The sequence below is a fragment of the Pantherophis guttatus genome, chromosome 10, assembly GCF_059756535.1.
Source record: "Pantherophis guttatus breed Tessera chromosome 10, ASM5975653v1, whole genome shotgun sequence".
NCBI lineage: Eukaryota > Metazoa > Chordata > Lepidosauria > Squamata > Colubridae > Pantherophis > Pantherophis guttatus.
This window is the reverse complement of record NC_142072.1, coordinates 16,375,926-16,388,873: the sequence shown is the minus strand read 5'-3', so window position 1 is coordinate 16,388,873 and position 12,948 is coordinate 16,375,926. Positions and strand designations below refer to the sequence as shown.

The 12,948-nt window shown below is 42.3% G+C and overlaps 1 protein-coding gene across 1 annotated transcript in view; it reads right to left on the bottom strand.

Moving 5' to 3' along the window:
- Positions 1-12,619, bottom strand: part of SLC9A1 (solute carrier family 9 member A1) — a 98,751-nt gene extending 86,132 nt beyond the window's left edge. Inside the window, exon 1 of the mRNA XM_060691474.2 lies at positions 11,023-12,619. Within this exon, the coding sequence (XP_060547457.1) occupies positions 11,023-11,365 (343 nt within the window). The 5' untranslated portion in view covers positions 11,366-12,619. The remainder of the gene's footprint in view (positions 1-11,022) is intronic.
- Positions 12,620-12,948: the final 329 nt, after the last annotated feature.

The window sequence follows — 12,948 nt, the reverse complement described above, 5'->3', positions numbered from 1 at the left end:
ACTTACCTGCATCTAAAACAGGCCGCATGGGGACTCCTGGGAGGGGCAGGGTGGGGTAGGCATGGCCAACCAGGAGTGGGATTTGGGGGTTCTCCGAACTTCACAGAATCTTAGCTAGAGGTTCTCCTGAACCCCTGCGAAGCCCCAGCGGCCCACCCCTGGTAATTATCTACATTAATAAAGATAGAATTTAAAAATAATCATGTGGCAATAAATTAAAAAGGAGGCTATAGAGACCTAGGAATAAGGAAATAACTTTCTTTTTCCCCCTAAATTAAGCATGGAAACTTTTATGCTTCTTTAGCAGTACAATTTTTGATCTGAGGCCAAAAGTAATATTAACAAAAAAGAAATTTTTAAATGCAAAACAGGAACCAGATATATACAAGCCTACAGAACAGGGGACAGGACATATCACTTCTTAATTGCTTTTTGGCACCAGCTTACCCCAAAAGGTGTCAGCTTAGAAAACCAATTAATCCAATGAAGCCGTTTTAGAAAAGAATAGCTTTTTAATTAGATTAATTGAACGTAATTTCTGAAACAGCTGGCTTCAGTCTGGTGTTCCGTAAATATTTTGAACTACAGCCGTCATCATTACAACAAAAATACTGGCTAGGTGTGCAGAAATGAATAGGTTAACACTTGAAATTAAAGAGAAGGAACAATTTGATTACTATAACATCTGGGAATTATTTTATCAATGGTTAGATAATAAATACAAAAAATGGAAAAAAGCAGAGGAGTGAAATAGAGAAAACGTTTTAACAAATAAGTTAAGAAGAGAACGGTTATAGTATTAGGTATGGTATATATTAATATTAGTATTAAGTTAAGAATAGATAAAATAATAAACATGACTGTAAATTGTAACTGTTATTGTATAAAATATTTGCACAAAATATTTGTACCCAGACGACACACTGTTTAATGGAAGATGATGTTCGAATCAAAATAAAATAATAAAAAAAATACTGGCTAGGGATAATCTCAATGCTAGCTTTAAGGATGCTCTAAATATAATCTTATACCATGAGTTTATACACACACACACACACACACACACACACACACACACACACACACACACACATATATATATATATATATATATATATATATATATATATATATATATATATATATATATATATATTCCCTCTAGCCAGGTTTTCCCTACGTAACCAAGGTTTTTCTGCAGCCCCAGCTCAGTAGAATCACATCCACTCGATTCTGGGCTTTTTTCTTTTCTAGCAGCCAGCAAGCTCTTCCTGCTAGGTGGGAGACTGCAGAAAAACCTTGGTTACATAGGGAAAACCTGGCTAGAGGAAAAACACACATAAACCCTACGAAGAAATAAGAAAATATATATATAAATATACCATCAGTTTGACTTAAACATTGTTCCTAACCACAGAGTGCAGTATCGGATGAACGCATGTTGTAAAAAAAAAAAAAAAAGTGCTGATTCAAACACAGGTTCATTCAAATAATGATGCCTCATCCCTTCCTTCAGTTTGGTGGAAATAAGCAAATATAAGGTGTTTGGGAGACACATAACAGCTCATTTGTGAATGAGGAGCAGGAGTCAGAAAAAAATATATGCTGTAAGCAACTCAAGAGTGAAAGACCTACAAGGCATATGCTTGCTGGGTGCTAGAAAAGAAAAAAGCCCAGAATTGAGTGGATGTGATTCTACTGAGCTGGGGCTGCAGAAAAACCTTGGTTACGTAGGGAAAACCTGGCTAGAGGAAAAACACACATAAACCCTACGAAGAAATAAGAAAATATATATATAAATATACCATCAGTTTGACTTAAACATTGTTCCTAACCACAGAGTGCAGTATCGGATGAACGCATGTTGTTAAAAAAAAAAAAAGGTGCTGATTCAAACACAGGTTCATTCAAATAATGATGCCTCATCCCTTCCTTCAGTTTGGTGGAAATAAGCAAATATAAGGTGTTTGGGAGACACATAACAGCTCATTTGTGAATGAGGAGCAGGAGTCAGAAAAAAATATATGCTGTAAGCAACTCAAGAGTGAAAGACCTACAAGGCATATGCATGCCCTGTTATTTTGAACTGGTCTGGAACTGCCCATCAATTACTGTAGATTTTAGAAACAGCGATAGTTAAACAACCAGACACAGAGGTGCAGGCGGCGAATTGGAAATGTGGATCAAACCTTTATTTCTGAGCTTACCTCACGTTAGTAAGATGAAGCAGTGCATCCATCCAATAATCAGTTTTAGCAACCCATACATTTATTTGGGAGACAACTAGAATACGGAACTAAATTGTTAGTCTGCACACTGCAATTGAGATCTCTGAGCTAAGGCTGAAAACCGTTCCTAAATAATTATCCATTTTGGTCTGACCTAAAATTGAAACTGCCGGCTATAGAGTAGGTGTCTGCTCACTCACCAATATTGTACAGAATAATACAGGGGCATTTCTAGCACCTGGAATCGCAGTTCTGTTCTCTACACCTTTATCATATATTATCAGGGCTTTTCTCTACCAGCTGCTACAGATGTTTGAGAATTTCACCTTGCGTTCTGCAATTTGGAGTAAGACGATTTAATTTGCACTGCTAAAGTCAATGGGTAGATTAGAACACACATCTCCAAACAAACCTTGCAAGATAAACCATGACTTTAGAAACAGATACCAAAATGCACAGAAAAGAGTGTTCTACAGTAAGTACTATATGGGCTAAATTTGTATTTTGAGAAAAAAACCCACATCAGACTAAAAAAGTAAATCCTGTACAGAGATATCTTTTCTTGAGAATTAAACATTTGTAGCTGAAGTAAATGGGCACAAAACTAATATGAATTTAAAATAAATTGATTTATACTCACAAGAAAGAGGGAGGGAGGGAGAAAGGGAAGGGAAGGGAAGGGAAGGGAAAGGAAAGGAAAGGGAAGGAAAGGAAAGGAAAGGAAAGGAAAGGAAAGGAAAGGAAAGGAAAGGAAAGGAAAGGAAAGGAAAGGAAAGGAAAGGAAAGGAAAGGTGGGGCAGGTGGGGAAGGGAAGGGAAGGGAGAGGAGAGGAGAGGGACAGGAGAGGAGAAAGGAGAGGAGGGGAGGGGAGGAGAGGAAAGGAAAGGAAAGGAAGGAAAGATCTACTTTAGAACTTCACATTATACTGGTAGCAATTGAGAAGGAACCAGCTTTATTGTGGCATAGATAGAATTAAAAAACAACAGCAACTTTATTCTATCCATTTAAAGTTTTCCTGGGAGGGGGAAAAAAGCCCTTTCATCATACTAGCTTAGATAGCATGAAAAAATATGCCAGGATTTCTGCATGCAGATTTTATCCACAGAAGAACTCTACAGCTCTGATACCTTTTTGAGTCAGCCATCAACTCTTTCAAGAGAGCTAAACATAATTAATTATTGAAATAAAGCAGCAGTGTGTTTTAAACATTTACAGCAATTGTAAATACTGTTTATTTACTGATGTTTTATCTTCCACCCACTACATATTTTCTCATTTTCTTTTTTTCCCCTTTTTATTGGCATTTATTTTACTTTGCTCTTCCAATGTTCTATTTTTTTTAAGAGAATATAAAATATTTGGGATGATATAGGAAATGCACCATCTGTCTGCTTAGTTCTATATTTTCTGCACAAAGAGAAGGCTTTTAACATCTCCAGATCTGCTTTACTGGTTGATCCCCAAAATGTAGTCCCCAATGTCTTGCTTTTTGAACAAGTACTCGGCTACCACCGAGCCTTAGTTCCTTCAAATATTTTGGTAAAAAATCAGAAATATCTGCATAGCAACATAATACAGGTAACCCTTGACTTATAACCACAGTTGGGACTTTCCATTGATAAGCAAAGCTGCTGTTGTGCCTGATTTTACAATATTCTTTTGCCACATTTGTTAAGCAAATCACTGCAACTGTTGAGTGAATCACGTGGTTGTTAAGCAAATCTGGCTTTCCCTGTTGACTTTGGTCACTAAAAAAAATGATTGTCAGTCAAGGATTATGTGGAGACAAATTCCTTGTGTGTCCGATCACATTTGGCCAATAAAGAATTCTAGGCTAGGCTGGGCTATTCTACTATTCTATTCTATTCTAATCTATGATATTCTAATCTATGATATTCTAATCTATGCTATTCTAATCTAACCTATTCTAACCTAACCTAACCTAACCTAACCTAACCTAACCTAACCTAACCTAACCTAACCTAACCTAACCTAACCTATTCTATTCTATTCTATTCTATTCTATTCTATTCTATTCTATTCTATTCTATTCTATTCTATTATCAAAAGTGCCCTACCAATGATCATGGTTAAACCAAAATGTGGCTTAGGCCAACATATGTATTCAAAGATTGGACTGGGATCATAACTAAGAAAGCATATTAAGTTTAATTAATAATAAAAAAAACTTTATTGATTTAGTCATTTGACTGTATCAAAAATATAAAACAAACACAAAATTACAAGAGAACAAAGACATGTTCATAGTAAGTCATCACTCCTACAGTTAACCCCAATCTGATCTCAATATTCCATCCCCTTTGAAATGGCCTTTGACAGTTGAAAACAACTTTGAAGTTGAACGAATTAAAAACAGACTTCATTATCCTAAAATTAGGTTACCTTATTTATTAGATGTATATGCTGCCCATCTCACTATCTCAATATTTCAATAGTAGTCTTGGCTAGGGTTTCAGTGAAATCCTCCCATCTGCTTTGAAGTTTACAAGTGCAGTAAGTTAAGAATAAAACTAGCATCATCGTTTGCAAGCGTCCGCTCATCGACCAGCAGCAGCTGCAGCATTAGACAACTCTGACAGATCTCCAAAAGGTAAGTGGAATTAGAGCTGGTAAACATTTGGATAGGGAACAGCCCTTCAGGGAACTTGAAAAAAACCATCTCAGAATAAGGCAAAGACAAACCAATTCTTTCCTAATATTTCCAAGAGAGCCGCAAAGACATGTCCTGAAGTAACCAGGAGTCAAGCTTGACTCAACACAGACTTAATTTAACAACCAACCTTCTCTGCAGAAACCACCCTCTGTCTGCATAGTGTATCCATGGCACATTTATTTGTTTGTTTGTTTGTTTGTTTGTTTGTTTGTTTGTTTTATCAAATTTCTATACCGCCCTTCTCCTTTCGGACTCAGGGCGGTGAACAGCCAAAGTAAAACATTTGTACACAAAAGTTAAAATAGATTTAAAATAATTAAATAAGTTTGGCCCATAATTTAAAACATTTCAATTTAAAACCAATTTCAAATTTTAAAAACCCACCATAAAATCAGGACACATATACTTGAAATTAAATGTTCGGTAGACCCCTGCGAGTCCCTTGGACTGCAAGGCAATCAAACCGGCCAGTCCTAGAGGAGATCAACCCTGACTGCTCTTTATAAAATTAAATTTTTATTAGAGTATAAATATTAAAAAAAAAAAACATAACATGACATACACACAACAAACATTTATACAACATATAAACAAAAAGAAATTATGTTTCCTTCTTAAGCATTGTTTCAAAGTGATATTCTGCTTGTTATATATTTCTTCCCCTCTCCTTAGTCTAATGACATTTTCTATACCGGTAATATTTCCCCTCTAGGTTTTTTGTTTATTTCTAATTTTTAACCAATTATACCATTTATTTCATATTTTGTAGTAGTCTGATTGTTCTCTTTCTTGTATTTCTTTGGTTAACCTGTCCATTTCAGCGCATTCTAGAATTTTTTCTATTAAATCTTTTTCGTTTGGCGTTTTTTCTTGTTTCCAATTTTTTGCATATATTATTCTTGCAGCTGTTAGTATGTGAATTGTGAGATATTTATTATCTTTAGGGTATGGTTTATTAAAAATTCTTAGTAAAAATGTTGCTGGTTCTATCTGTGTTTCTGTTATTTGTTCCAACCATTTTTTGATGTTAGACCAAAATTTCTTTGCTGCCGGGCATGTCCACCATAAATGATAGAAGGTTCCTTGTGTCTTCTTACACTTCCAGCAGATCGGGCTATTTTTGGGCTGTATTTTTGCCAAACCTTGACTGCTCTTTAGAAGGCCAGATCCTGAAGATGAAACTCAAATACTTCGGCCATCTAATGAGAAGGAAGGACTCACTGGAGAAGAGCCTAATGCTGGGAACGACTGAGGGCAAAAGAAGAAGGGGATGGCAGAGAATGAGGTGGCTGGATGGAGTCACTGAAGCAATAGGTGTGATCTTAAATGGATTCCAGAGGATGGTAGAGGACAGGAAGGCCTGGTGGAACATTGTCCATGGGGTTGCGATGGGTCGGACATGACTTCTCAACTAACAACAACAACAACAACAAAATGTTAGGTAACCAAATATCCCTCCATCCAAGCATAGTTAGAGATCCTTTCTTGATTTCCCCCATGGTTTTCTCCCTCTGCCCTCCACCAGTTAGCATAAAAGACAGTATTTTGCCAGTCTTCCAAAATGCCAGGCAGGAAGCCAACCACAAACCATAGCAGGAATCAAAGAGATGCTTGGAACTGGGCATTTGTTTACCTACAGCTCAGCAGCCTCCTCCTGATTTCCACCAGCTTCTACAGAGATGTTTTTCCATTTTCTCATCCATCACCTTCTAAGTCCAAGGTTGCCATCAATAAACAGAACTGAAATGCTGCAGGGAAAATGTTATTTGGCTCAACAGCAGAAAAACCCTACAGCTCTCTGCTCGTTTACCCAGGGACTGAATTCAGACAACATTCTGATCAAATCAATTACCTAACCAGAAACAGCACAACATGTGTGGCACGGTGAATGTTAATCTTGGCGTTCTTTTAAAATTTTCTTAGCTTAATATGTTGTAGGAATTTAACTCTATTCAGTTGATGAATCATACTGCACTTGACCTAAGTCAAAAAGGCCAAGAAGCTATTACAAAATAATTATTTAATCATGAGTAAACATGACTGTTTTGAATTATAATACGCTGCTATTGTGGTTATTATGTTTCGTACACTCACTAGAGTCCTTCAGGACTGAGTCAATCAATAAACTGTATAAATCCTATCAATAAATCCTGCTGGAGCGCATCCTGAGTTGCAGCTTCCCAGAGCGCAGACAAATAGATGCTCCAGCTTGTTGGCATAGACCCCAAGGACCACAATAGTCAAAATTAGAATCACCCCCTTCTGATCTTTTTATCCTCTTTTAGCTTATTTTTCTTGAGGGACCTTTCAAGTGCCACATGTCAGCATTATTCCTTGGTGTTTCCAAGTTACAACAGAAACATTTTGTCATCAAAGGTCTGTTGCTCAGAAACAAGAAGAAGACGCTTTATCTCAATGTACCGCATTGGACCAGACTACCAAGGTGCCTACCAACTTCATATAACCTTCTATATGCAGTGGAGTAGCTTCTTAGGCTACAGTTTAGAGCAGCATTTCTTAACCTCAGCCTCTTTAAGATGCATGGACTTCAACCCCCAAATTCGCCAGCAAACAGAAACCAAATTAATACTGTGTTCGCATTCACCAATTTGTACTGTGGTTGACTAAATAAATCATAGTGGATTTTCTCACCAATTGGCATGGTCAACAAACCATAGTTAGCATGATGTGCATATTAGAAATCTGAGTGTCTCCAGCAATAATGTCCATAACAAACTATGATGTCAACAGGCGCCTCTTGTGCAAATGTGATTATGACATCTGGATGTCTGCTGCAATTATGTACATCACATCACTGTTACAAGCACCCCATACCTGCCTATCGTTCCCCAACTCACCTTGGCCAACTCACTGCACCAAACTCACTGCAGCCAACTCACTATGGCCAACTCGCCACGGGACAAAAGTTACACTAATATCGAAAGAATAGTGGAATAGAATAATTAAGAAAAGGATGCTGAAGGAGGGACAAAATGAAATATGAATGACTAAAATGAAAATACTGTTTTAATTATTTTAAGTAATTAAATTGAATTGTTGAATTGTCCCACCATTCCTTCACAAGTGGCAGGCTCATTTCAGACTTTGCAGAGTTCAGCTGCAGAGATTTCAACTTTGTTTTTAAAATCTGACCAGGCCAAGCAATATTTTGTTTCCTTGTTTCCTTCCTCCCACATTAAGCTTCCCTTTAGAAATAAATATTTGAAAGAAGGCCTTTTACAAAGTAACTAGACATAAATCCACAGGGGAGATCTCCTCCTGCTAGGCTCTATTTAGGAATAGAAAGTTTGTTACAAGCCATTTGTCCTCTTCCACGATATTCCTTCTTGCCTAAAAGCTTGCACAACAGCACTTCCCCCAACAGTCCAGTTCCTTAATTTTGTTGCAGATGGGTTAGTGCACAAGAATGTGCAAGAATCATACAGCCGAAGAAATGTGCAGTGTTCCCATCCAGGAGAAAGAACTTGCCTTCCTCCTTATTAAACGAAAATATTGCGCACAAGAGTTCTCCTCTCCAGTCTTAAATACCAGTCTCTGTTTTAGCAGAGATGCCCTCTAATTAATTACTGTAACTGTCCAGTCTAAATCAGGAAAAAAAATGTATGAGATTGCAAGATAGACAAAACAGGCACCCGTAAAAGTAATAACCAACATGTTCAAAGATCAGCTTGCAGCCTACTCATATTGGCATAAGTTTTCCATTTATAAGGCAAATTTTGATGGAGTGTAAAAAAAGGGGCATTTCTCTATACCAGTTGTACTGTTCTTTCCCAAATCCAAGAGGCTTTCTGTGACTTGGTGTATAAATATCCTGTTTCCCCGAAAAGAAGACGTCCCCTGATAATAAACCCAATCGGGCTTTTGAGCATGTGCTAAAATAAGCCTCCCCCTGAAAATAAGCCCTCCCTGAAAATATTTAAAAGCAGAGCTGAAAATCAGGCAAGACGGCAAGAGGAGCCCCATCTTGCTCCACGCACCCCAAAATAATAAGACCTCCCCCAAAATAAGGCCAAGTGCTTATTTCGGGGTTCAAAAAAAAATAAGACAGGGTCTTATTTTCGGGAAAACACGGTATTATTGCTCTATCAAGAAGAGCCAGTAAAGCTATTTCACCTAGCTTCAGAAGCCAAATATAAAATCCAAACTTAGATAAAGAGAAATGGGACAACGGGACATGTTTTTTTCCTAAATCTCATCAGTGTCCTCACTTAAATTCGGTGCCTAAATTCAGAATATTAGTTGCCTAAAAGAAACCTGGTCAGAAATATTCCTGACATGTTTCTCGGGAACACAGGAAGTTTTTGAATTGTATTAGACCAGTGGCTCGTCAAGCCTGAATCAGCATAGCAGCTTCAGAATTTTGGGCAGCAGACTCTGCTAGTCATGTCAGATATTAAACATGGGACCTTCTGCAGACAAAGGACCTGCTTATAGAGCCGTCTTTTTCAGAAGTACTGCTCACACATACCTCTAATGAAAAAAGCCTAGTCAACCAAGGTGTCAAATGAAGACGGACAAGAAAGCAAAATTTAGCATTCACATTCCTGGTTCTCCATAGATTTGCATTAGAGGATTCTCAACAGAAGGCTGCCCAGCTATTCTGATAGGCCAGCCTTTCCTCCAGGTGTCTTCCAAGTGTGTTGCATTCTCACACCAATACTATCCAATCCAGACAAAGCCAAGAAGCCAGCAGGATGTCTGCTTGGAGAAAGAGATCATAACTATAGGGAGGGGCACCTATTTTAAAAATATACCTTGACTGCTAGGGAAAAACACATACACCCTTTTCTCCTGAAGACTCAATTGTCTCCCAGTGGAGATCACACACAGATAGCGGAGGAATACAATTTAGCCCATGCTCACCAATCTCCTTCCTGATCCACTTAAATTTCCAAAAATAAACCAGAATAACCTCTATGCTGCCTAGCATATAATACACTTAGCTAGAAGATTAACCTGAAAGAATACACTTCTTGTACCCGCAGGGGGTCACGATGGTGGTAGTGTCAAAGCTCCACCTGTCCTTTATGTGCATCAGAAGGCATTATAATTGCACCATGATTTATTTGACTTCTGACCCTCAGGAATGCTGTGAGTCAGGTAATACAGAGCACATGCCAAGAGAAACAAGACCATCAAATGCACATGGATTTGCCTTTATGATCATCCTTGCACCTCTTCTCTAGAAATAACCCTCAGACTTATGTACCACTTCATAGACCTTTTACTGCCCTCTCTAAGCAGTTTAAAGAATCAGCTTATTGCCCCCAACAAACTGGGTCCTCATTTTACCAACCTCAGAAGGATGGAAGGCCGAGTCAACCTTGAGCCCATGAGGATCAAACTCCAGGCTGGGGGCAGAGATAGCTTGCAATAGTGCATTCTAACCATTGAGCCACCAGGGCTCATAAATTGTTGGAAGCTGCCTTCCGTAATTTCCTGGTCGCCCATGTTACACCATATGGCTACAGAGCATCTCTGGAGGAATATACAGGTAGTCCTCAACCTACAACCGCAATTGGAGCCAAGAATTTGTATTCTTCAGCAAGGCAGTTGTTAAGTGAGTTGCTCCTAATTTTACAACCCTTTTTTTTTTTGCCAGGGTTATAAAGCAAATACTGCGGTTGTTAAGGGAATCGTGCAGTCATTAAGCAAATCTAGTTTCCCTCATTGACTTTTTGCTTGCCCGAAGCCGGCCAGGAAGGTCACAAATGGCAATCCCACTGCAACCCTGTCAGATGTGTCAAACCCCTGAATTTTGACCCAATGACCGTGGGAATGCTGGGACGGTTGTAAGAGTGCGAGGACCGGTCCCTTATTTTCGCTGCCATTGTAACTTCCAATGGTCACTAAATTAATGATTGTAAATTGAGGACTACCTGTATCACCTTTCCCTGAAGGGGCAGCTTTTCTGTTCTGCTCAACAGAAAAGGACGGCATTTAAGAAAGTGGGAAGGAGACCTTGGAGCAAACAAAGTTTTTTTTTTCTGCATGGCACGCCATAACTTTTGTGTCGCTTACTCACTCACACACACACACACACACATATACAAACACAAACACAACAGAGCCCGACGGGCACCCCCCAAACCAACCTACCTAGTTTCATCAAGCAGGCCAGCAGGATCCAGAGCGTAATCTCAAAGGGCACGTGCACCTTTTCGTACTGAAGAGCCAGGACCGGGAAAAGTTTCCGATGCTTGCCGTGCCCGTTGGTGGAAACGTTCTTGGGGTGTCCGGTGTCGGGGGGGCTCTCGGCGGGAACCGGCGGAGAGGCGGTGATGCCTTCGGTCACCAAGCTGGGCTGCGGCGTGATCCCCATGGGAGTATCCGAACCGGAGCTCCGAAGCACCGGCAGCAGCCCCAGCAGGGCAGCTGCGCCAAAGAGGAAAGGCAAAGCGCGGAAGGAACAGCGGGGCCTCTCCGGGCATTGCGCCGGCATGTTGCTCTTCAACGTTTCCCGCCCGGGAAAAGCAGGAGGCAAGACGAGAGAGAAGGGGAGGTGGGGTGGGGGGTGGATTTCCGACGACCCTGCCTTGCGATCAAGGCTTCATTGGAGGCCGGGGGTGGATGGAGGGGGGTGGGGGGGGTCTGCGGAATCAGCGAAGGCCCCCGACGGACCGGAGCCCGGAGAAATCCACCCGAAGCGGCGCTCGATCGGAGGAAGCAGCGCTCATAATTAGGAAAGGGCCAGTTGAGGACTGGGGGGTGAGGGCGGCCGGTTGCGCCTTTCCCTGCCTCGGGGGGGACCGTCTCTGCGGGGCGAGGAGGACGAGAGCGTTCAGATCCAAGGGTGGCGGCGCTCAGCCGGCGAACCGCAAGCCGATCATCCACCCGGTGTGCCTTAAATCCGCGAGCGGTCTTCAACTTGGGCCTGACTTAAGGCGGCTCAGAGGCTAAAGACCCCTGAGCTTGTCGAGCAGAAAGATCGGCGGGTTCGGCAGGTTCGAATCCCCTCGTATAAGGTCGGGGGTTGGGCTAGATGACCTCCCGGATCCCTTACTGTTACACTTCACCTCACCTCCAAGGACAGCTGAGCGGGGCAGGTCGGAAGGGCCGGCTGGGAGCAGGAGGGAGTCCCCCAGCACTACTACTACCACCAGCAGCAGCAGCAGAAAGAGCCGGGCCAGGAGAAGGGGGGCGGCAGCGGCGGCCGGGTGGGTGGGTGGGAAAGGGCAGGTTGGTCGGAAGAAGCGAGCAATCGGGAGAGCCAAAGAAAGAAAAAAGCCAGGCAAACCGCAGCAGTCAGGCCGCTTTCTGACGACCTGCAAGAAGAAGAAGAAGAAGAAGAAGAAGAGGACGCCTCGCGGGGCGGGGTGGCTTCAGGAGGCAGGCAACCAGCCGGCAGGCCAGGAGGAGGCAGCGGCGGCGGCAGGCACGGAGGGCTTGGGAAGAAGGAAGCTGAGCTTGTTCCGGATCCTCGTGCGGCCGCAGCGGGGCGAGCTCCTCCTGGCCAGGCTGCTCCTCCCCTCCGGGGCTCCCACCGAAGCGCGGCCGGAGGAAACGCTCCTCCCGCCTGCTGCCTTAGCCCGCTCTATGCCGAGACAAGGACACCGCGGGGAGAAGCGGAGGGAGAGGAAGGGAAAGGAGGGGAGGGCGCCGACGCCGCGCCTCCCTCCCTCTCTCTCTCTCTCTCTCTCGCCCTCCCTCCCTCGCCGCCACAGCAGCAGCCTCCGCCGGCTGGAAGCAGCACTACACGCGGGAGCCTCGGCGTCGCAACCGGCCAGGAGGGAGGGCTTGGGTGCCGGCCAAGCGAAGGAGGACGGGGGGGGGGAGCGATTGCTTCGAGCCATGGCCCCTGCCGCCTGGAGCAGTGGTGAAAGCCACATTTTTTTTTACTACCGGTTCTGTGGGCTTGGTGGGGATGGCTTGGTGGGCGTGGCTGGGGAAGGATACTGCAAAATCCCCATTCCCACCCCACTCCAGGGGAAGGAACTGCAAAATCCCCGTTCCCTCCCCACTCCAGGGGAAGGATATTGCAAAATTTCCATTCCCTCCTCACTCCAGTGGAAGGATATTGCAAAA